This window comes from Vanellus vanellus, assembly GCF_965231255.1.
Source record: "Vanellus vanellus genome assembly, chromosome: Z".
Lineage (NCBI taxonomy): Eukaryota > Metazoa > Chordata > Aves > Charadriiformes > Charadriidae > Vanellus > Vanellus vanellus.
In genome coordinates, this window is record NC_138908.1 from 51,728,834 (window position 1) to 51,754,094 (window position 25,261).

General features: G+C 41.1%; 1 protein-coding gene across 1 annotated transcript in view; it reads right to left on the minus strand.

Annotated features, from left to right (window-relative positions):
• SH3GL2 (SH3 domain containing GRB2 like 2, endophilin A1) overlaps window positions 1-25,261 on the minus strand; it is a gene marked incomplete at its 5' end in the record, with an annotated part of 105,234 nt that overhangs the window by 8,844 nt on the left and 71,129 nt on the right. Inside the window, 4 exons of the mRNA XM_082497721.1 lie at window positions 1,199-1,332; window positions 3,143-3,286; window positions 8,930-9,002; window positions 11,237-11,305. Of these exons, the coding sequence (XP_082353847.1) occupies window positions 1,199-1,332; window positions 3,143-3,286; window positions 8,930-9,002; window positions 11,237-11,305 (420 nt within the window). The remainder of the gene's footprint in view (window positions 1-1,198; window positions 1,333-3,142; window positions 3,287-8,929; window positions 9,003-11,236; window positions 11,306-25,261) is intronic.

The following is a 25,261-nucleotide window of genomic DNA, read 5'->3' on the forward strand; positions in this document are numbered from 1 at the left end:
AACCCTTCCCCAGAGAGCAGAAATACAGAACAATGAAGTAGGTGGTTTTACATATCATTTAAGCAGTGATGGTGCACTGCTGTCTAAATAACAGACTGTCAACATTACAAAAGGCCACGCAGCATGGATAAACGCAATTGCCACCTGTATATAAGATACATGAGTTTCTAGCTTTTTAACTCTGATGCAGAATTACCTGAACACTATGGCTTTTCCCTAGACGTTTAAGAGAAAATTCTATTAAAAGCACAAGTTAGTACATTTTTGCCTGTGTAACAGATCGCATAAACAAAGCGACACAGAGAATATTTTTATCATTTCTATCAGACCACCAAAGGATCTTAATGTTGTATTTTATTAAATATTTTCTAGTTTGTTAACTGACATAACTTTCATGTCAATTTGTTTAGCAGCTGCCACATCTAGCTGGCCAAAAGTTAACACTACCAGCACAAGCATTAATACTTTAGGTGCTTCCCTCAGAAGAATCAATTTGTCATCTATTATAATAATTATGACTTTGTCAACTTGTACATTATATCAAACTGCCTAAGACATCTTTCTTCCACATACATTTAACAATATGAAAGCCTTATGGAGCTCAGAAAAACAGTTACTTACACAGATAAGCATTTGCTGAATTGGGAGGCACTTTTACTTCCACAGTTATAAAATTATGTTGTACTCGGAGAAGTATGTGTGCAAACAGATTTTTCTCTGTAAATGTTGGCTGGTTCTTAGATTACTAATTACATAATTCATGCAAGCAAACAGTGTTTGCGTTCAAAATTCCTAGGAATGTTTCAGATGATAGTTTTGTATAGACAAAAGAGTAGAGCCAGTCTAGAGGCAACTATCAAAACCCCTCACATTTCATACACTAGAAAATTGAATGTAAACATCTGTTCATCTGTTTAGTGAAATGAGCTTTCAAATGGTAGGATTAGACTACTGTGTTGATGCTTGCATAAGCTTGACAATGCTACAGTCAAAGAAATGTCAGGATTCTGATCTTTCCCTTTCTAAAGCACCACCAAGAAAGACAGAACTGAAAAGTAAAAATCAAGCCAAAAGAGATTAAAATCGGATAATCTGTGAATCTGAAAGCCCATTTTAAATAACAAAACTTACACAAACTTTGAACATTTATACAGTCTACACATTTGGCATTATTAAAATGCCCCATTGAGGGCAATACCTGTATTTCTCTCAGATCTTTGTCATGGAGATTCTGAAGTGGGTCAATGAAGTTTTGTTTCACTTCCATGTCTAAAGAGTCCTTAACCTCAGAAAGCTCCTTCATAGCTTCTCCCACATCTGCAAGTGCTGGTCCTGAAAGAAAAGATGTCCAGTTTATCTCAAAACAACTTAGTTCCAAACCACTGTAGAATGAAACTGAGTCATGGAAATTTCAGCTAACATTTCATTTTAAGTCTCAAGTTTAAGAAAGAAATAGAGTATGATCCACTGTGTGAATGGGCAACATGGGTTTTACACTTCTGCAGCCCCCAAAGTTTATGCCTTGTAACACAGCCGAACTTGAGGATCCATGCTGTGTCAAGACAGCCTCCTTCACACCCCTCATTGTCCATTCTTTCCTCACTCTGGTGAAACATGCTAGAAGAAAATTGTATGTATTAGCTCCAGTGTTGCTGTCACCAGACACTTGACTGCATACAAAAATAGCTATAATGCAAGCGTAAGTCTCCCCGTTTGTATCAGTGAGACTGGTGACAGTATCAAATGTAAAGATTCTTAACAATGTCACAGATTATTTTTTTTATAAAAGATTTTTTTGACTTGATACACCTACTCAAGTTCATAAACTTCAATAAGAATCAGCTGCCTTCTGAGATTTCCTCCAAGATTAACCTGAGGGTCACAAAAATTACCACTCTGGTTTACCTTCTCTGCATAAAAACAAAAGCAAGAAGCTCAAAAATACCCTCCTGGCTTGAGGTGGAGGTTGATAGGAAAAAATCAACTTTCAAAGAATACAAAGGGTCTGAAAACCTGAAAATGTGAGAAATCAGAAGGAGCTTTGTCTCCCAACCAGGGTATGCCCTGCAAAAGTAGAGAGCCTGCCAGGCCCAGATGAAGAGTGACAAACAGACATAATAGCTACTATGAGTTAAGAATGTGAAAATAATTGCCATATCTATTCTGCTGCGTGCTACTGCAATCATCAGGGAATATACAGCAATTTACACAAACTAAATTCTATTAGTTCTTCATTTTCCCTTTAAAAATGTTTTTGAAATTTAGCAAATGCGAGGCAACCAATTAAAAAAACAATTCAGTTGTTTTTAGCACAAATCAACCTACATCTGCCAAGCTAACAAGTAAATTATGTAAAACAAACAAGAATGTACCTTTTCCATTGCAGATGTCTTTATGCCAGCAACAACATTTTGTGAAGATTCAAATAGGAAACAGAATTTTCACAGTCCTATTTGAGGGTTCTGTGTGTTGCCATATAAAAATGGCCACAGAGAAGCCCACACAAAAAGGACAGAAAGACAAAGAATCCTGTCATGAATGTCATCTCTTTTAGTTAGTCCTCTACTGTCAAGAACACAATGTTAAGTCTCTGTTTAACATTTCTAACTCAGGCAGCCATAAACTCATTTGGGGCTTGGATGGAGGACCAGTTGACAGATAAGACAGGAGTATCCACTAGTGCCTTAAAATGTGGAACTTGGTCAGAAAAAAAAAGGTAAAAGTCTAATAAAAATCTATTAGCCTTTATTCCTTGCAACATTTATTATAAGGATTCTGAGATTAAAAGTGTTTTATTGTACACATTCATAGACAATAATAAGATTACGGAACACGTACAACTTTCATCCCAACCCATACCCAGTAACATAATCTATGACAGAGAGCCTAAAGCCTATACGGATATGGGTCCAAATGGAAACAATTTGACTTTCATCCACAAGAAAAAAATCTGTAGTCCAAATCCGCAAAAGATACTCAACAGTCCTGGACTGACCTTAGAGAAGTCTGATGAAGCAGAACTCTGATGCTTCTTGCAGAGGTTCTTCTGTTATAAGAGTGCAACACTCTAATAATGAAAGTTATATTAAATTTTACTACCATTTTTCTTGCTTTATAAAAGAAAGGGAAGCAATCAAGTTACCAAAGTTGCATTCTTCTCCAAGTTCTCGGCCAAATTTCAGCATCGCATCTGCCAGCAAGGCTTCAGCCTGAGGGTAACCTGGTCCCTTTTCCTGACCTCGAATTTTTGACATAGTGTTGATCATGCTGAGTTTAGCTCTGGAAGCTGAAGGACGCAAGTGACAGAGGTTACAAACGTGCAATAATTTGACTACACAGACAGGAATGCACTCTTTACATTTATCTGAGCCACCTACAATGTGTTTGAAGGGCGTTATCTAAGTTTAGGACTAAGTCCTGTTTTTCATCAACTACTTTTAGAGCAAAGAAATGAGATGTTGTTGATCACTGACTTTTTTCTTCTGCTGGTAGGCCAGAGAGGAGGCTTTGTCCTGAACTTTAAGTCGAAACTTCCCTTGAAATGACTTGGACAGAAGAAAGCCCAGGAACACGCCCAAGATAGAATGTTTGACATGTTGTAAAACTCAGGTAGAAAAATCTTTAAGCTATGCCCAAATTCTTAGTCTTAAAATCCGCAGGCACCAGATGGACAGCAGATTGAGCTGGCGTTCCTCTCAAAGAAGAGTCCAGGCTAGGCACACTCAAGATTAAACTCTGGTACCCCACATTTTTTAAATGTTTGAAAGCTTTTCTGTTGTATAATATTAAATAAAACCTACATCCACAAACAGGATGTCCAACAACCTTTGAAAAACTTGTTGCTTTTTATGGGGATTTGGGGAATCTCCTACTTCAATATGGTTTTCAACTGTACTTTATAGAATCATAGAATTGTTTATGTTGGAAAATACACTTAAGATCATTGAGTCCAACTGTAAACCTAACACTGCCGCGTCCACCAAGAAACCATGTCCCTAAGTGCCACATCTACATGTCTTTTAAATACCTCCAGGGATGGTGACTCAACCACTTCTGTGGGCAGCCTGTTCCAATGCTTGATAACCCTTTCAGTAAAGATATATTTCCTAATAACCAATCTAAACCTCCCCTGGGGCAACTTGAAGCCATTTCTCATTGTCCTATCGCTTGTTACTTGGGAGAAGAGACTGACACCCTGGCTACAACCTCCTTTCAGGTAGTTGTAGAGAGCGATAAGGTCTCCCCTCAGCCTTCTTTTCTCCAGGCTAAACAAACCCAGTTCCCCCAGCTGATCCTCATAAGACTTGTTCTTAGACCCTTCACCAGCTTTGTTCCCTTTCTTTGGACGCATTCCAGTACCTCTATGTCTTTCTTGGAGTGCGGGGCCCAAAACTGAATACAGTACTCAAGGTGTGGCCTCACCAGTGCTGACTACAGGGGGATTGATCACTTCCCTAGTCCTGCTGGCCACACTATTCCTGATACAAGCCAGGATGCTATTTAGCTTGTATTTTATTTTAGATACACAACTGCAGATCAGAAGAAAACACATAATTATCATACTTGATAAAAACAAAGAAAACAAACATAAAAGTACTAATTTGTTTGATGACGTGCTTTAGTGAATTTTTGCAACTACAGAACGTGAATGGCCTGCAGAGAGGGAATTATTTAATGGCACTTGACTTCAAATTTTGCCAGCTAAATCCTATTGCCAGCAAAGCTGACTCAGTGAGTGTTTCTACCTACGTTATTGTGCGTGCTATGGGAGAACGACTAGGAATGCCTCTACCTTCCTCCTTGCAAAGGCCTGACTTTGTTAGTTGCTCTTATGAGTTACTATTTCTGTTTACAAAACATTAGAAGCTCACACTTTATGTGCTGATTTCATTGGTCAAAACTCAACCTTGCACACATTTCTGCAACAAAGCAAAACACTATCAGACTGGAGTCAACAAGCATTTTGCTCTTAATTTACTGTTGAAAGTGCGTATCAGGAGATGGTTCTTATTGCTGTATATGTTTCACCTTGTGGCACACAAATGTATGCAGAGATATAGACACAGAAACAGACACAGGAAAATCAGGCAAGTGTCTAGTAATGACTTTGCCTGACAAGCAGCTATGAAAGGATAACATATTTTTAACATACAGTAATTATGGTTTTCTAAGCTTTCTCACTATGCTTGACTGCCACAAGATCAGGCTTTTCAGCATCTGAATTTCTTGATGCCTTCTGTTTCTGCCCACTACAAAACTACAGTCAGCAGACTGGCTGACTGTTCAGTATAAGAAACTGAATTTTAATGAAGTGTCTGGCCTTTAAAAATGGCATCAAAATGATGGTGGCAATGGGAAAATACAGAAGCACAAAAGAAACTAAGACAAAACCAAAATCAGTCAGGGGAATGGATGCAACAGGCTGAATTAAAACAGGAACAAATGGGAGTATTTTCAGAAGTAAAAGAAAAAAAAAGTAAGAGGGCATACAAAAAAATGAAGTGGCTATATTCCAGACAGGCAATTAAGAGTAGGAAGCAAAAGGTACAGGAAAGAATGAAAGAAGTCAAAGGAAAATAAGGGAAGGGCAAGAAATAAATGATAATGAGAAGAAAGACAAAAATGAAAAATTCATGCTTCAGTGATTCATCTAATCATTTAATAATGTTACATTAGAATCCTGATTTAGTAGGAAATCTTAGAGTACATCCACCACTGGTTTAATTCCACTTTTCCTCTTTTAAAGTTGATTCCAGTAACTTCCATGGGAGCAGAGGTAAGGCTGTGCTCAGTCAATCTCAAAATCCCATCCTGAGCCCTTTCATTTATATTGCTTTATTGTGCTAGTGTCACCTGCTTTCTTCTCGAAGTGATGTTTCAACCTGACTGAAGACAGGCAGAGATGTACAAAACACCACATGGAAGTGACCTAAATACTTGATTCTTTTCCCAGTTGCACTCCCTCTCCTTTACATTGACTTTCATGGTGCCACTAATGATCCACCTTAATATTAAGTGTTAATAGACCCATGGCGAATCATAAGAATACTGCCAAAAGAGTTTGAAAGAAACTTCAGCAGTGGGTTCAATTGCTCATTCTTTGTACTTTCAATCTTGTTCATCCTGCACCTCTTTTTCTTGAAATTATGGTCATGTACATCTGCATGGAAAGTCTTTGGGCCTTCATCATGTTCAATTTTAGTTATTTTCAGCTGTCCTTCAGCTTTTTTCGTAACCGGGAGAAGTCTACATTTGCGCTAACCTCAGCCCAACATCTCTTTTAATACATTCACCTTTGTCTTTAATATCCTTTTGCCTTGCCTTCCCTTCAGCTTCTCCTCCCCCTCCACCCCTTACTCTTCCCCTTCTCCTTCTTCTTCCCCTTCCCCTTCCCCTTCCCCTTCCCCTTCCCCTTCCCCTTCCCCTTCCCCTTCCCCTTCCCCTTCCCCTTCCCCTTCCCCTTCCCCTTCCCCTTCCCCTTCCCCTTCCCCTTCCCTTTTTCCTTTTCCTTCCCCTTTCCTTTTCATTTTTCCAACCAGCATTAATTAATTAACTGCTTAGTAAAGTTAGACAATGCTGCATACTTAATTTATTGATTCTTCAAAACACCACGATGCCAACTGATTTCTAGCACTGCAATACTATGTTATCCAAGCATATTGATGTTTTCAGGGCACATCTTACTTATCAAGGAATGTGTGCTACATCCCAAACCCTCTTCTCCCTACCAAACCCAGGTAAACTTTTAAAGAAAATCTTCTGTTAAATATCACTGTTAAAGATTTTTTTTTCGTTAAATTTCCCTTCTCTTCCCAATGTAATGTTTCAATGTTTTTTGAAAATGAGAAAGCAAACAGAAAATACTGGATATCAGCATTTTTGGTGACCCAGGTAAATAGCAATATAGTTGCAGGGATAATTTTAAAGAGGAAATTTTTTATTTTATTGAAAAAAGAAATAATTTTCCCTACAATTCTTGTCACTATAGGGACCCCTTTTTCAATTGGCATAAAACAATCTAAGATCAGGTGAGAGCTGCAAAGGGTCAGTCCTCATTTCATTTTACTCCATCTGTTACCATTGCCCAGCTGTGGAATGAATAACATGATCTCCTTTGGCATGCAAGAAAGTAAATCTTCCTCCTGCCTATTACAATTTTAATTTTCTGATCCTACTTCCACATGCCATGGGCAGATGAAGGGATGTGTGGCTACAGTATGCAAACTGCTCTTTCCCTGCAGCACTGCAAACTTACATCAGCCTGAAATGCCTGAAATCACACCCTTAGCTACTTCCAGAAATTTTCCTCTCTGACGTTGCTGTGAGCCTCCTCCATGATTCACAGCAATCATAATCAGTCCAGATGTGTCAGTAAGGCAGCCAGAGAAGCACTAAAGAGCCAAAGCTTATTACTCAGTCTATACGATGTTGCACAACAGCAGCTTGACAGTAGTTAACAATTTTATCACTAGTCTCATAATGTTTGTCAATCCTATTGCTTTTCCTGCAGAGTGCTTGTTGACAATGAGCAATGAAGCTGTGGACTGAAGTCATAAACAGCATTTCCTCTGTTGACATAGAAACCATTCTAGTCATCATTATTTTCTCTCTAGGAGTTCTTGAACTTGTAAATATTATTCCTCCTTTTCTCAATCCACTGGCAGTATCATCAAATTATCCTCCTTTCCTCTGTGTTCTAACATAAAAATACCACCAATTAAGCTATACCAGTAACAGTCCTTCATCCTACCACACTGGAGTTAAAATACTTGGCACCAGTTCAAATTTGTTTCCAGCTTTTAGGAAAAAAATTCCTCACAGTGAATGAGTGAATTTGGTCTGTACTTCCATGAAACTCTGAGATACTTACGGTAAGTAGCAGGCCTCATTTTACCTTCACGCTAATTGTGCACAAGCATAACTCTGTTGACCCCATCAGTGAAGCTGGCATTGACTTATACTAGTAGCAAAACCTTTATGTTCCTAGATCACTATGGAAATCTTCAAGTTCTTGAATTTAATGGTTTACTTGATTATAACAGCTCCACATCACCCTTCCTTGTGAAGATCCTTTGGCAAGAGAGGCGTGTGCAACTCTCCATCAGCCCAATCACAAAATCTTTCTTTCATCTCCTCATGGAAACCAAGCATTTATTTCTAATTGGAAAGTTCAATTTAGTCTTCTCTAACTACGTCCGTTCATCTGCCCTTTTCCCCAGTTCAGCATCAACAGCTCTTCTTCACCCTCTCTTTTGTAGTAACTCTAATGAGGATGGGAAATTGCTACAGGACCAGGTGAAAGGTGTTGTTATGACTCTTCCTGTGCCCTGGAGGAAGTTGCTTCAGAACTTTGCCTTTCTTCCCATGGTCTGCAAGGACTGCCTGGTCTTTTTCCCTTACCCAAGGTAAATAACTGGGGCTGTAGAAGAAAGAGATGTCTCACGCAGACACCCTCATCATGCCTGATCCTGATCCCCATACCCAAGGAGGTGCCTGAAACCCAGGTCTGCTGCTGCCCCAGTGCCCCCCAGCTGCCCTGCTCCTGGCTGGAGCAGTGGGATGGGCAGTGACTGCCACTCTGGGGAGTCCACAGCCATCTCCAGCTCTCAGGGAGCCCCCATGCTCACAGTGGTGGCATTCAGATGCCTGCAAGTAAATACGCCCGGTTTCTGGGCATAGGCTACCCCCTTTACCTAAAGCAAGAACACACAAAAGGAAAACAATCCTCCCAAAGCCAGTCTCCGTTCTCCCTGACAGCCTAACACAGAAGTCTGTACTCGTCTCTGTCTTTTACTTCACAGTAACTTCACCAATTTTGTGTTAATCTTCACTGCACCAGTGAGGATGAGATCAGTAAGACTATATGTCAGTGAGAAAGAGTATTTTCAAAAACTGCTGCAACTACCGTGAGACTATGAAATTACATTACCTGGATTGGGCTGAAGATACTCTATCGTCTTTGCCATTATTTCCATAACTGCCCTGCTGGTAACATCCACTTTCTAAAGGACAGAGTTAAACAAAAAGAAACATGAAATAAAGATGTTAGACAAAACGAAGATGTTTTTCTCTCTTCTTTTTGTTCTTATAAATTCTTTTAACTCTTCTTATAATTTTATTTTTGAGTCCTTGAGAACAGCCCTGGTACCAAAATGGTGATAATACCTGCAAACCTACCAAAGCACGAGTCCACCATTTCAATTTGAAGCAGATCCATTCTCAAGTGAGGCCATTAGTACAGAGTATCTCAGGACATGTTTGGAATTAGATACAATTCATTGTACCATGCCGATACTTTACATCACCCTAAGAAATGTCCGCAACAGGGAAAACTTTTTGATAGAACAGTCACTGAAAACTATTTGAATATTTGAATAATTAGCCGTCTTTGATCCCCTGGCAAATGAGGGGAAAGCAGATGTCAATTTAAACCAACCACCAATGATAAAATGGGCTGTCTACCTCTTTCAGAGCAAGGTCTGGAAAAATTGGGGTAAGGAAGACTAGGTATCACTCAATTTCCAATTTCAAGAAACCTATCAGCATGGACACACTGACCGTTTATTTCCTCTGGCTGACTCCATGAAGAATTATTTTATATTTAGGAATTTAAAATACTTAAAACTGAATAGCATTCATTTCTTCTACTGTAATAGGAATTCTTGCTTACTTAAGAAGTACACTGCATCAGCTTCCTAAACTGCATATAGCAAAGTATGCGAGTAATCTCCTTCTCAGAATCAGGCCTCAAAGTAAAAAACGCTGCTTTGGCAGATTTGGGGATCCCTGTATCCTGTCCTGTACTCTACATTTATGAAGACACATTGCATTTCTCTGCAGGGTAGCTTCTGTCTCGCAGATTGAACTCCCTTCCCATAATGGCAAGTTCCTATTTTAAAAAAGAACACCTGAGATAGGTTGGTTGCAACACGCTGTGACTGACATATTTCGTTTCCTATTGCCATTGCCATCTGCCAGGTCTTGCTCTATGCTTTACACAAAGAAGCAGAAGAGGTCTGCCAGCACTGGGTGAATAAGTAGCTGAACTGCCTGGTAGGGAGCCCAGAAATGGCTGGAAGGCTGCAGAGGGAGTGGGGGCGAGGGAACAGAAGGTCAGGGATAGGCAGAAGGAGCATGTCCACTGCCTGCAGAAAAGCTGGCAAGGGACACGGGGCCAGGTGGGCAGCGTGGAGGCAACCGATGAGTTTACTCCATTCTATTCTCAACTCTCAGTGCTCTGATCTCCTGGGCTGCCAACCCATGCCACCCACGAGCACATGGGACTCACCCCTGGCTGTTGCAATGTCCTATTTTCCACTCTAAACCTTGCATCATTTTTCTGAATCTTTGTTAACATTTTCCAGTTTTGACAGCAGTGCTTATACTTGTGCCACATTCAAAGGGCAGCTGGGGGGAAGGGGAGAAATCAAATCTGAAGTACTTTCACTGTAAGAAGTACACAGGATATGCCCTTCTTTATTTTCCATCCAAGGTTTTTTCCCCATCTCACTATACAAATGTACAGATAAATAGCTTGTTTCTGTTGATCAGAGTTATATAGCAGATATGTACTCTACAAATAGCCTAGCAGCATCTTGTGTTACAAGATTCAATAGTACCTTTCAAAGTCAAAGCCAGAAAAAATCCTGCCCCTACTGATCCTTCCAAATGAAATATTATCACCGCCACACACAGCTGTGGCTTTTTTTTCGCTCCCCCTCCATAGAAACGCTCTGTGTTACCACTGCCAGCCTCTCCAAGCAGTATGTTGGGGGGTTAGCCCCATCTACTCAAGGCCCTTTGCCAGACCTCTGAACCTATGGATGAATATCCCAGTGGCACTGTCAACCCTCTTCAGCAGACAGCTTTTGCTTCTCTTGACTGATGCTCAGGAAGCTGAGAATTACAAGCACCCTTTGCCATTGAAATTACCACCTTCTAGACGGACTCTCTGTTTTCAGAGATTCTCTACAAGGGTTTAACTGAAACTAATTTGTAGCTGACATCAGCCTCAATCTCTGAATGAACTATTGGCATTATAAAAAGTGCCTTATATTACGTATGCCTTGGTTAGAAAACAAAAAGAAATAAGAAATGGAAATCTCAGTCTTGCTGAATAGAAGTTAAGTCTTTCAAAATTATTTGAGTGATTCAGGGGCAAAAGCTTTGAAATTCCTGTCCTAGAAAGTAAAACTGAATGGTAATAATGAATAAATGCATCTGTATTTAGACTTACCCTTTCCATTTCTTTGAAGTCATCATCTAGCTTGGTTCCTTCTGCACCTCCTACTTTTTCGCTCACTTTCTGCAGTTAAAAAAAGAATAACAAACAGATTCAGCAATAACTGAAAAATACAGCCATCATGTTCTCCTGGGGAAAGGTTTTTATTTTCTGTAAGTTGATACAACAGTCAGACATATTATTCTTTCTGAAAAACTTATTTCAAGCACACCTAAGTTAAACAATCAGAAAATAAAATATTACTACTTAAGTCTCAGAGACCCAATCTTCTGCTGGTATCAGAAGTACATACTATCGTGTCTTTGCAAGATCACACCTTTATTTCTCTTGTGAGCGAATGTCTGTATCTTGGAACTTATCAAGCAATTAATCAACAATGACAGATCTGTATTCAGCAGACAGAAATATCCATGGTCATGTGCGCTGATGAAAAAGGAGGTGACTTGATAGAATGAAGGGGGGAAGGAATCAAAGCACTAAAAAATTTCTCATCAGAGCTGAAAAATGACCACAGCTGCTTTGTCCAGTGTGTACCAATGCAACACCAAGGGTAATAACCATGCCCAAGCACAGAGCGAAAAGAAGCTCCCAAGGCCTGACTCTAGCCACCCACAAGGTAACAGGCACCCACGCCTGAGAACTCTCAGAAGCACACTGACTCAAACCACAAGCAGACTTTAACCATTAAAAATCAAGTTTATAAATAAAAGTGGTAGGTACATACAAACCCCCCTACATCTGCACCGTGCAAAAGCCTGAGGTTCACATGAGTTATACATAAAATACCCAGTTTACATATCTATTAGAAAGAATGAAAGGGAACTTTGGTGTCATGTCTTTAGCAAATACTCCATAAAATACTTGATTTGAAAACTAATTGGAAAATGATTTTGTGCTACTGTTTCATTTCCCTGACTCAGTGGAACACATTGAACTGAGTTTCCCTTTACTGTCAGTAAAAGTGACAGTAACAGATTTGAATGGTATCTGCTATGCAGCACCATTCAAAATGGATTTTAGCAATTGCATTGTCAGTCACAAAGTTTTTAGGGGTGTAATTCCACAACTAAGTCAGATGAATATGATCCAGTGAATGTATTAATCTTTCACTGGGTTGGTATTTGTCAAAAGAAATTCATCAGACATATGACTTTCTGTTTTCAATCCATTTTCGGCTCTTTGTACTGAACACCATTTTATTTTACAAACTTTCCTAGGTGCCCCTGAATCATCTGTTTTAACTAAGTATAACTACTGATTTCAGTGAAATGACTCCTGCAATAAACTAGGAGAAATGAAAGAAAAATTACACTTTTTCCTCTTGGTTTCAACCACTTTGTTAACTCTTCCATAGCTTTCTTTTAGTATGAAGAGAAGGAAGACCCATAGTCAATCACTCACATGCCAGTAACAAAACTCAGACATTTGATTCATTTAAAATTCACTCCAGTTCACTCCAACAAAGCTGCAAGTGCAGCATGGCCAAGCACTAATGCAAGCTGTAATTATCTGTGCAATAGAAAATGCCTATTAGCTCTGTTTATTTTCTGTCACCTCCTTGCAAATTAGTACCCAAAATGGTGCATTAATGAGACATCAATATTATGAAACATCCTGAAAAAAAAAAAAAATTTACTTATCCCTTCTTTCCTATACAGAATAGATGTGCAAATCCATGCAGACGCTCTCTTGTCATTAAACTGAATGCAGATGAGTTTGTGTGGTCTGTATCACTGAATTTGTGCCTTACAGAGATTAGTGAAGTGTCACAAAAAATCATAGATTTTAAACTCAGTGCTGTTAGGAGCAATACTGCAGTGGATGAGGGACAGATGCAATGTCCTAAAAGGTGCTATTCATTTGCAGTCTCTGTGGAAAATCGTAACAAAGGAAGCCTAAAAGACCAGGAGCTTTCTTCACCAATCCATGAATGAATCTTCCGCAAATGGACCTCCTACTGCAGATGATACAGCAAAATCTGCACAGGAGCTTTCTACCACAAAGATTTCAGGTTCCTGAAAATAACTGTAAGCAAATATGAAAGTACTTGAATATTCAAAACAGATTTGGAATAACTGAATTCAAAGTACCCAAAGGTAATTAATATTCCAGCCCTTTTCAGTTGTAGCTTTACTTTTCATCACTTTGAGATATTTTCATAGTTGCTGAGGATTCGCAAGGACAGGGATTATCATCCCCACAGATGGCCTAAAGATCCCATCTCACATCTACAAACCATAGCCATTGCTCCTTCCCATCATATTCGTCATTACTCTAGCTGAGGAATGTATGACACTTTTAATAGTGCAGCTCTGGAGTCTGCTGGAGTGGTCACTGCTAAGTCTTAAAGGCAGGTCATCCCTCTCTTCTAAACATGCTTTCCATTTTTGGCCACTGTCAATTCACCATCATGAGTCACTCATTTAAAGTGACTAACAAAACTATGTACCAAGTAGAGAATACATTTGTAAAACCATGGGTAAATACATTGGGTATTGTAAAGCAATGGGTAAATACAAATTACATTTGTAAATACATGGGTAAAGTACTGTTACAGACAACAGAGGTGAGTCAAAGGAGAGATATGAGCTGTGAAGTCTTCAGCCCTTCTGGACCTGGGTGACTCCTCTTTCAGGTAGTTACACCATAGGTCCTCAAGGAAGTACATTTGCCTCCATTATCCAGACAAAAATCTGGATTGGAAAAGCACTGACAGACCACAGGAAAAGAGCAGCTGAACCAAAAACCCACTTGAAAATTTAAATACTGTTTTTTTCTTGAACACCAGAGCCACTCAGCAGTCAGAGATGAGAACTCAAATTAAGGATTTAAATTTAAGAAAAAAAAAAAAAAAATTAAGCCCTCCACAATTCTTGCCCCTTAGGGCAGAAGGGAGCAGTGGGCCTGAGAAAGGCAGCCTAAGCTTTTGTAACAGAGCCAACATCTATATCATCACTGTACTGATAAATTCAGAGATATTCTCCAGTCTGTTTATATCTGTCCTCCAAATCAACTGTTAAAGCATTTCATTAAGGCTACTTCTCCACCATTCTCTAAGATTGTCAGATTTGATTATCATAGGTCATGAAGCTATGCCAGCTTACATCAGCTGAGGATCTGCTCCTGTGCTAAAGATTCAGAAAGTCAGAAACATTGCCAGCTAAAAGCTACAGCTAGCCAGCAAACAAAAGTCTCCCTTGTCATGTCATTTGAGTCAAGGTTTCAACATTTGGGTTCTTGCTTTACAACAGAATGAAAATTAGGCCCTTTAAGTTGTCTTTAAAAACGGTACTACTACATGTCCTCCTAGTCCAGTCATATGGAAGAATCAAGACCTAATCTCATACCACAGCCAATATTATTTAGTTATTTTGTGATTGTGTCTTCTCTTTCTAATGTTGATTACCTATTCCATCTTGCCTCCAAAAAGACTTTACAGTAAAATTACCATTAAAATATCAACATCTTTTCATGAAAAAGTACAGATTCAAGATACAAACATTTTCTGTGCGGGGGAAAAAAATGTCACAAAAACATTTTTGTGCATCAAAAATATACAGACCTTTTCTACACCTAACAATGTCATGTTTTACAGTCAGGATCACCATATTTTATATGACTGAAAACAAGTGCTATGTGCCTTAGAGCAAATTCCAATTTTATAAAGATCCTATTGCTACTCAGGCAGAATATTAACTTAATATCTGATGGTCAGTCTGGTTTCAGTAGGGACAACAAACATGGAATGAATCGTACACTTAGGAGAAAAAATAAACTTGTTTTTTTCCTGGGAGATAATATGAAAAAGGCATTTTATTGGTAAATGCTGACAGGATCTGGAATATAAACCATAGTGACAGGAGCATGGTTTGGTAGATAGATTTCATGTGAAACAACAAAACTTATTAGGTTTTAGTTATGGAGCCATTTGTTTTATTTTTCACATAGTTGTGCAATTAACCTTTTTTTTTTTTTTTGGTATGGTTGTGTCATGATGCAGCATGTTGTGCAGGACAAAAAAATGCTTGCACGGTCACTATGAATATGCTGAAAATTCCAGCTGCCTTTTATAGACTACACTGATGGTCACTTGTGCAATATCCCATACAACAGTCTTCTAACTAATGATGATACAAATCTGACGCTGTCATCTCCCACTACTCACAAGATATTAATGTAAATCATATGTGCATTAGATAGATAGCTATTCCATGAGAATTATGTTCTTCAGTACTATGACACTGCACTGTACTAGAGCGCCTTCTGAACAACTCACAGCTCAAACAACTGCTGCCAGAAAGCCTTGCACAGTATGATATGCCACTACCCAAACGTGAAAATGCAGCAAGATCAGCATTAAACTACAATAGTAGTCACCTGAGTCTGCAGCTGTATTACTTTCATGAAATACTAGTTTGGCAGCATAAATAGAAGACAGCTTTGCTTCTATACAGTAGTAGAAAGCCAGCTTTGAATAGATTACCACCACAACGCACTGCCTCTGCCCATGATGCAAACTGAATGCCCTGTTTGCAAAGCAGTCAGACCACAGTAAGAGTGAAAAAGTAACAGTCTCTTTATGGCATGCATTCATAGCTCCAAATAAGGAGCACAGCAACATTTTCACTCAAGGCACACAGCAAACTCTCTGCTGGCTCAGCTGGTGAGAGGGAGCTTAGCTATGGTCTCCACCTGGCAGAAAGCTACGTCTTCTGCACTTGCCAGAGCAGAGGTAGCAACACAAACAGAGCTCCCACATTAACACACAGCCACCTTGGTCTCAGGCTGGAGGGAGTGCCACATCCTTACACTGCTAACGGACAGTAGTAGGGAAAACAGCTGTGTGAGGTGTGACTAGGTGGACTATCTGCTCAACCTGGTGACAGAGCTAAGAGAGGAGGTAGAAAGGCTAAGAAGCATCAGAGAGCGCAGGAAAGAAATAGACTGGTGGAATCATGCTCTCAGCTCCCTATGAGAGGAACAGGGACAGTCACCAGAAAAAATAAAAAAAAACCAAGATCAAAAGGACCTCGTATCCTGCCCCCACCAGGCTGAAGGTGGTGGCTTACTGGAAAGCTGTAAATGGAGACAAGTCCGTGCCAGGGGCAGCAAGTGACCCCCCTCCTTGTCCACCTCACCTTCCCAGGTGCCCCTGTACAATAGGTATGATGCTCTGGATGTGGTGGGCTAGCCCATGGATGATGTGGATGATGGTCCAACTGCACCAGAGGAGTTGACAGGACCGAAAAGGTCTACCCCATATATAACAACCAACTCCATGAGGAAGAAAAGAGAGGTTGTAGTTGCAGGCAACCCTTTTCTGAGTGGAACAGAAGGTGCAATATGCCTGGGAGTCCCTCCTCCTAGGGAAGTTTGCTGCCTCCCTGGGGCCTAAGTTAGGGGCATCACTAGGAGACTTCTTACCCTGTTATGGCCCTCAGACTATTACCCACTGGTGCTCTTCTATGTGGGTGGCGATGGAGTGGCAACACGTAGTCCAAGTGTGATTAAAAGATTTCAGGGCTTTGGGATGGTTAGTAAGGGAATCTGGGGTGCAGGTTATTTCTTCTTCTCTCCTTCCAGTTGCAGCCAGTGACGCTGGAAGAAACAGACACACTCAGTCTGTTAATACAGGGCTCCATAGCTGGTGTCACCACAATTTTGGGTTTTTGAGAATGGGATGGCCTACATGGCACCAGGGCTGCTGGCGTCACACAAGGTTCATCTTTCTCAAAGGGGGAAGAGGGTCATTGCTCACGAGCTAGCGGGGCTCACTGACAGAGCTTTAAACTAGACTTGATGGGGAAGAGAGGTATTATCAGGCTTGCCCATGACAAGTCAAGGGACAACTCACCAAAGTTTGAGGGATGAGTCGCTAGCAAGGCCCCTCAGCCTGCTGCTCTGAGATGTGCTGGGTACACTGCAGAACACTCAAAGTCTTATGGACGTGAGCCAGCAACTCCTAAGGTAATGGGAGCCAACAGGGAAACACGGGTAAAACACCTCAGAGGAATGCCACCTCCAAAGCAGCACAAAGGAACTGCAGCGACTCCAGTCGGCAAGTCAGCTTCAACAGGGACCCAACTTAAATGTCTCTATGCATGGTAGCATGGGGAATAAACAGGACTTACGAGACCTGCACACACCTTCAGGGCTATGATCTCACTGGCATCACAGAGACATGGTGGGATGGCTCCTATGACTGGAACATTGGAATAGAAGGATACAGGCTCTTTAGGAAGCACAGGCAGGGGAAACAAGGTGGGGGTGTTGCCCTCTACATAAATGACCAGTCGGGGTGCATGGAACTCCCCCTGGGGATGGATGAAGAGCTGACTGAGAGTTTATGAGTTAGGATTAAAGGGCGGGCAGGGGCAGGTGACATTACAGAGGGGGTCTGCTACAGGCCACCTGACCAGGATGACTGAGAGGATGAGACCCTCTATGGACAGATAGGAGCAGCCTCACATTCACAAGGCCTGGTCCTCATGGGGGACTTCAACCACCCCGATATCTATTGCAGGGACACCATAGTAGGGCACAAGCATTCCAGTAAGTTCTTGGAATGCATTGATGACAACTTCCTTCTCCAAGTGGTAGAGGAGCCAACAAGGAGAGGAGTTATGCTTGACCTTGTCCTTACCAACAAGGGTATATGGGGAATGTCAAGCTCAAAGGTAGCCTTGGCTGTAGTGATCATGAAATGGCAGAGTTCAAGATCCTTGCAGCAGTGAAAGGGGTGTGCAGCAAGCTCGCCACCCTGGCCTTCAGGAGAGCAGACTTTGGCCTCTTGAGGGATCTGCTTGATGGGGTACCATGGGATAAAGCACTGGAGGGGAGAGCAGCCAAAGGAAGCAGGGTAGTATTCAAGGATCGCCTCCTCCAAGCTCAGGAGCAATGCATCCCAAAAATGAAAGTCAAGCAAAAAAGCCAGGAGGCCTGCATGGTTGAACAGGGAGCTCCTGGACACACTCAAAAGCAAAAAGGAAGCCTACAGAGGATGGATGCAAGGACGGGTAGCCCGGGAGGAATCCAGAGAAACTGACCGAGCCACCAGGGATCAGGTTAGGCAAGCTAAAGCCCAGACAGAATTAAATCTGGCCAGGGACATCAAGGGCAACAAGAAAAACTTCTATAAATGTATCAGCGATAAGAGCATGTCCAGAGGAAGGCCACGAAGATGAGGGCTGGAGCACCTCTCCTATGAAAACAGGCTGAGACAGTTGGGTTTGTTCAGTCAAGAGATGGCTCTGGGGAGACCTTATAGCGGCCTTCCAGTATCTGAAGGAGGCCTACAGGAAAGCTGGAGAGGGACTTTTTACAAGGGCATGTAGCGATAGGACGAGGGGTGATGGCTTCAAACTGGAAGAGGGGAGATTTAGAATAGATATCAGGAAGAAATTTTTCACCCTGAGGGTGGTGAGGCACTGGAACAGGTCGCCCAGGGAAGTTGTGGATGCCCCACCCCTGAAAGTGTTCAAGGCCAGGCTGGATGGGGCATTGAGCAACCTGCTCTAGTGGAAGGTGTCCCTGCGCATGGCAGGGGGGTAGGAACTAGATGATCTTTAAGGTCCCTTCCACCTCTAACCATGCCATGATTCTATGATACCTTTTATCATTACCACCACCCTGGACTGGTTTTCCCATTAATATATTTGGGAGATTGTCTTTCCACAACGTTTCTTATCTACCACATAGTTTGGTTTCCATGGCATAACTTCTCCATCCCTAAAAGGAAAGCTGTTGACACTACAGTCCTATCAAATTGCCACACAGTGGACGGGATGGTAGGAACAAACATTTTATTAATATGAAAGCTACAGGAAACAGTATTGAATGGAGCTTACAAATTCACGATAGAGAAAAATAATGCTCTCTGTAGCTCATCATTACTAAATGCAAATCACCCTGTTGATTTCTCATTCCTGATTGCTTAGTATCTGTTCCACAGGTTTCTATAGTTCTTCCTTGCAGTTTTATCCTTTCAGACTTTTGCTTGTCACTGTAAGGGTTCAAGTTCTGGAAGCACAGTGACAGAAGAATCTTCAGGTTTGTGAAAGATTTTCAAACAGGCTCTAAAATGCTGTGATGCTTTGTTAGCTTTCCAAACACAAGGAAAACATAGCTGACTTGCAAAAGAAAGTAGTGAGAAATACACATTTTAATGGGAAGAAGTCTGTCATTTTAATGGGAAGAAGTCTGTGTACACATGGTGAAGGTTTGCCAACACTGTAGGCTTTTCAGAAGAATAAAACATTTGAAAAAGAACATCTATAAAAAGCACAGTCTCTAATCAAGATTTTTTTTTATTTTATTCTCTCTGTCACTTCACATGCTACAGTAAGACAAAACTGCCACTTGCAGGCTAATTTTCCTGTCTGTTTGATCCTGCGTGGTTTGGCATTTATGGTATCAGAATTTGTTACCACAGAAAACATGTGACATATTCAATTAAAATTTATGGCCATGGCTCTGGTTCTCTGCAGATAATGAAGCATACTTCCTTGTGGCAAATCACACTCAGCAATAACAGCAAGCAAGAGAGGAGATTTTTTTCTGATTTCAGATAAATTAGAATAGGGATGAAAAGAAAAACCCACCTCAAAAGCATATGTAAAATAGCTGTCTTTTAGACTTCTCCTTCTCCAACTGACATCAGAATATGAAAGAGAAGGACCTTTTCCAGATTAATCTGGAGATAGCTTATCTTCAGAAACATTAAGAGGCTTTAGAAAATATCAGAGTTGGTTTACACCTTATCCTGTACTGGAAAGGAAATTAACACCTGATTTCAACTGAGGTAGAGTCATCTTGCTCAAGCATTTCTAGAACAGCCATCTAGATGAGTGATGTCCTGATTTACAAGCCAAATGATCCAATATCATTAGTCTTGGAAAGCTTCAGGAAACCCAACAGATGTGATAAATCTCACCAGAAGCCAGAAGTGTCTGATTAGCCTTACACTTACACTGCACTCATTTGTTAGAGAAACTGAACAAAATCCACACTTTCATTAAACACCAAAGATAACACAAGACAGGAAAGCTTACCACCCTCTCCCTTGCATTTAAAATTGTTTGAATTTTATTCTATTTTCCTTTTAATTTGTAAACACCTTACGCAAAATAGAGACTGTCAACAGGACATGGCATGACAATGTAGAACAAGCCACTTCAGTCATAAAACAGAAACAGGATCCCAATTTAACATACTTTTAAGAGACAGTAATGCCCATTTACATTTCATTAGTAAATTTCTCTTCTTCAGCTGGAACGGCTACAGGGGCATCCACAAGGCCAGCTGGAGCTCGTCAGCACAAGAGCCTTCCCTTTCAGAACAGAGGAGCACATTGACACTACTGCTACCACAGAGACTGCAAAGAGATCATGAAGACAGCATGAAAGGTGAAAGGGAAAAAATGAGAGACCAAACAGTCTCCAGATAACTTCTTTGTTTATCTCCTGTTTGCACTCAGACTTTGCTTATGTCATTGAAGCTTTGCTTTATCCTTGGTAAAATGAAGAAATACACTTGCCTACCACATGGGAAAATAGTGAGCATTAACTGGCACCTGCTACTGCTTGCCATCAGCAGCATATCTAACAGCAATGTTCGTGATGTAGTTAAGGTAAGCATCTGCCAGACAAGCCTGAAATCATCTTTTCCTTCTCCCCTCTGTCACTCAGCAGATATATTTAATCAGGAAATAATATACTCCCTCCCCTGATAGCACTGAAATCACTTTCTTTCTGCTACAAATCTTTGTTCTCTGGCCTGTTCCACCACAACACCACATTAGCCACACGGTGGGTAGGTTTATTCTCCCTTAAAAGTTCCCTTGACTCTGCTGTTGGATGCAGAAAGTCAACAATAAAGTGCACTATTCAAAGATCAGGAAGTGAACTGAATTTTGGAAACCCAAGAAGAAAAGGGAAGGCTATGACTGGACTCTGAAAGGCTTGCCTTCATCTCTCACAAAACAACTTCTAAGTACCCTTTATATATATATACAATAGGTTGGCCTTGCTAGTCCTCACAGCTGCTAGTAGTAGGGCCCATAGCCCTGTTAAAAGCTCCACTAACTGTCTGAAGGCAGGTCAGAAAGCCAGGGAAATTGGCTATAGATGTGACATACATAAGACACAAGAATTGGCAATGCTAAAGACAAACCGTTGCTAAAGCTTGTCAAGTCATGAAGGAAATTCTTTGTGGGATAGGTTCTCTAGTAACACCAGTGAGTCTGGAGCAAAACCAAAATAGCTCAGCGGAACCATTTCTCCCCGAGAAGGATAAAAAGAGATCAGGATCCCAACCCTCAGCACTGTTGCAGTGCAAGAAATATGCATTGTGAACTTGTCCTGTGTTCTTACTCTCCTCATTTAGAATCAATTCCTAATTTGCCCTTTTTTTTTTTTTTCATTTTTAGCAAAAGCTGTCAAAGGGGAGAGAAGTGTCTGGATCAATCCTTTCTTTGACCAATCTGATCTCGCATTTTGCTTTATGGCTACTAACAAGGACCACACTGCAGAATTCCTGCAACTCCAGCATCACAGGGGGAGTCATTCACATTCAGCACTAGCGCACAGAATGAATGTATGCCGCAAGCTTCTGCACTGACAGGAGTTACTGCAGAGCCTCTGCTGCAATGCCACTGCATTACATTGGAGGCTGTCCACTGGTAAGTGAAATAAAGCAGGGTGAGAGCAGGGGAAGAACTGCTGAGGAAGTACTGGTGTAATAGTGCCCTGTGCTGTATCTCTGTATGGAAAGTCCCTGCACAGAGGCACCCACAATGACAGATGAAGTAAGTAATACCCTAGGGCAGACAAAAATTTAAATCAGTATTATGCGTTCCAATGACAGAAGTCTGCTGATAGCTGAGACACTGCAGTGCATCCACAATAGCCAAGAGAATCTATTTCATGCATTTAAACTTGTTACTGAAATTTTGCATGTTTACCAAACACGAACTCTAGGAGGTCCGTTCTCTGCAAAGTTTAAGTTGAGCCAGAAAGCCGGTCACAACCCCAGCACCTTTGCAGTTTAGAGTGGCCTCAGGAGCTGGCAAAGAGAAGCTGGCAAAAGCTCAAAAGCTGCCAAAGAGCTGAGGACAGTCAGAACACTGTGTGCTTTTTTAACATTCTCTGTCCCCAGCAGGTCATCAGTATGAGAAACAGAGAAGAAATTGGCATTAAAAAGATGGCTGTATTAGCTAGAAGATGTGCCAATCTCTGCTTTTTTTTCAGGACAGAAAAGGAGCAGAGAATCTATTCCCGTATGTTATCTATTCCCACATGGGATTTCTGCTTCTGATGACAACAGTAGCATGACCCAGTCCCTTCAGCGGACCTGTGGGCAATAAAATGCTCCCAATTTTTTTACTCCTGTGCAAAGAGATCTGGATTTAGACCAACAATCCTTACGAGTTCTCCACACAGCAGTAGTGGGAGCCCTGCCCTACACTGTACTGCCACAGAGAAAGAGGACATCTGTGCTCTATTTCCTAGAGTGCCAAAGAATTTGGTAGCTGCCTGAGTGTTTCTTCAATGTAAATGGCTCACTCAGCCGGGTGGTGAGAAGGAAACTTTGAGAGAGAGGCAAAACTAATACAAGACCACTAACAGTTTTGGGGGTTCTCAGATTTCTTGCCTAGAGAGATGCACAGCACCAGCTTTCTCATCTGCAGCACTATCAGTTGCCAGCTCCTGACCTATCATGCTGTGTTACCATAAATAAATAATGGCTTTGTATTATAGAAACAGAGTGTAAACCATGAAATTACACATTCATTCAAATTTTCATACTTCTCTCATGTCTCCAAAGCAATTTTTACGAAGCTTTAAGGAAAAGATGCTTTCTCTGGGTGGATAGAATTGCAGCTTTAAATTTTGTTGCTGCGCTTTCAGGCAGGTGAGCTGTGGATCTTAAAACCATATACAGAGGTGTATGACAGCACTCAGAGTAGAAAAAGAGGGAAAGAGAACACAGAGCATTTATCCATCCAGCTAGCATCCTAATCTGGAGCCCAGGTACAGCATGCTTATGGATCATGATCCATCTTATCTCAACTATATACATTAACACATGCTTGATCCATCCACGTACCTTCTAAGTTCAGCAGAAACAACAATCTCTTCCCTCCCACTGCCTTACTTGGCACATGCATACCTCACCACATAGTAGACCCAATCTGGGTACAGGTGACAGGTGGCTTAAACGATCCCATGGTTTCTTAAACCACATCACCAGACTGCTTGAGCTCACCTGCCCCATTTCAGCACAAAACTGAGTTTCCTGCAGCAATGGTTTAAGCTGCCAGCTAGGACGCAGAGTTCACATTCAATCCTCATGGAGAGTAACATTGTCTTGGCTGCTGATCCAGCTAACTTACGTGCGCTAAATGTCAACTTTGAAAAACACTACAGTATTTCACATGCGGGCATAGTAGGCGAAGAGTGCTAGGGCACAGTCTACACCTTGCTAAGATATCCATGAAACATGGAGTCCAAACATCTGATCAGTATTATGCAAGCAGTGATGCAACGATGTGCTGTCGATTGGTAAAGCAGACTCTACTACATGTGACTCTGTTAGGCAAATCAACTGCTCGTTTTTACAGAGTATTAAAGCTGTGGGGGTGTTGTAATTTATTTCAGTACAGGAATGAATTAAAGTTTAGCAGAAATAAATAGGACATACTCAGGCCAAAAAAAAAAAAGGCAAAAGAACAGCATGAGAAATTTACAGCAATTAAATCTGATTTGAGGCATATTTTATAACTCTACATAATTTACACCAGTCTGCGTGCCTTCTGCTGGGTGCAAGTCATCCTAGTCCTTAACATCTGGAAATGTGAGAATGCTGGGAACATTCAGAAGCTGCTAGAGGCCAAGAGAACAAAACACGGCTTAAATACGATTCATCAATTTAACAGCTGTACAAACTGCGCTATTGTGAACTCGTCCCTTCTACATTTGAAAGTGCATTTGCTGGAATCAGTCAGTGAATTAATTGTTATCTGCCAAAGACAAGACGTTAATGGGAGTTTGTGAGTGAAAGCATGTCTATAAGCTGTTGGTGGTGCTGATGTACATTTTATTTCTGGTGTTCCTATTGCCACAATGTCCGAAAGGCTGCAGTCTGTACAGCATAACAAAGTGCCAGTCCAAACTATTTGTAGATTTTCTTATGCTGTTGGCAGTGTTGATAATTTAATAATTACATACAGAGCAACACAAAGCTGTCTACCACTTTCAGTTTGAGAGCAAGCACATTTAGAAATTGCCAAGATCTGCTTTTTTACATGAGCACTACATAAATTAAGCTGAATGCCCTTTCCTTAAATTCATGTCCCGTGTCTCACACTCACTGTGTAAGAGCAATATGTCCCAAAGCACCGGCCTGTTATCAGGGGCAGGAGAGCACTGCAGTACAACAGTAACGCTCAGATAAGCTCTGGGTATTTCTGGGGTGATGCCCTTGATTGATTGAAACGGTGGTGTGCCTTTTTATGCTTCTGAGATGTACACAAATGAAAAGGGAAAAAAGAAAGGGAACTGGATGAGTTAAGACTGGATGAAGCATATCCAGATATACGAAAAAAATGATGGACAGCACCACTTAGCTTGATGCTGTACTATGTACGAGCACACTGCACAGCGCAATGGCCAGGAGCAGACGCAGCTCTTCTTCTGCAGCTGCAGCAAGGTCGGCAAGGGGATTCCGTCAGAGTCCCCGGTGGGGAGGAGGAGCAGCTCCTTCCTGCCAAAATTAATGCATAGCCATAGCCCTAGGGGATTAGTGTTTAAATTTGAAGATGATAGTTTTCTTCCTTTCACCACTGTATGTATCAGCTACTAGTGACAAAGGACATTTTAAAATGTAAGGAAACAAAACCTGCATAAACAAACAGGAGACCCAAGACAGCTCTGACCTTAACACTGCTGCAATTCACCAGCACAACCCCCCGAAGTCCAGGCAGTTACATAAACATACCTGCATTAAGCTAAAGAACAGCGG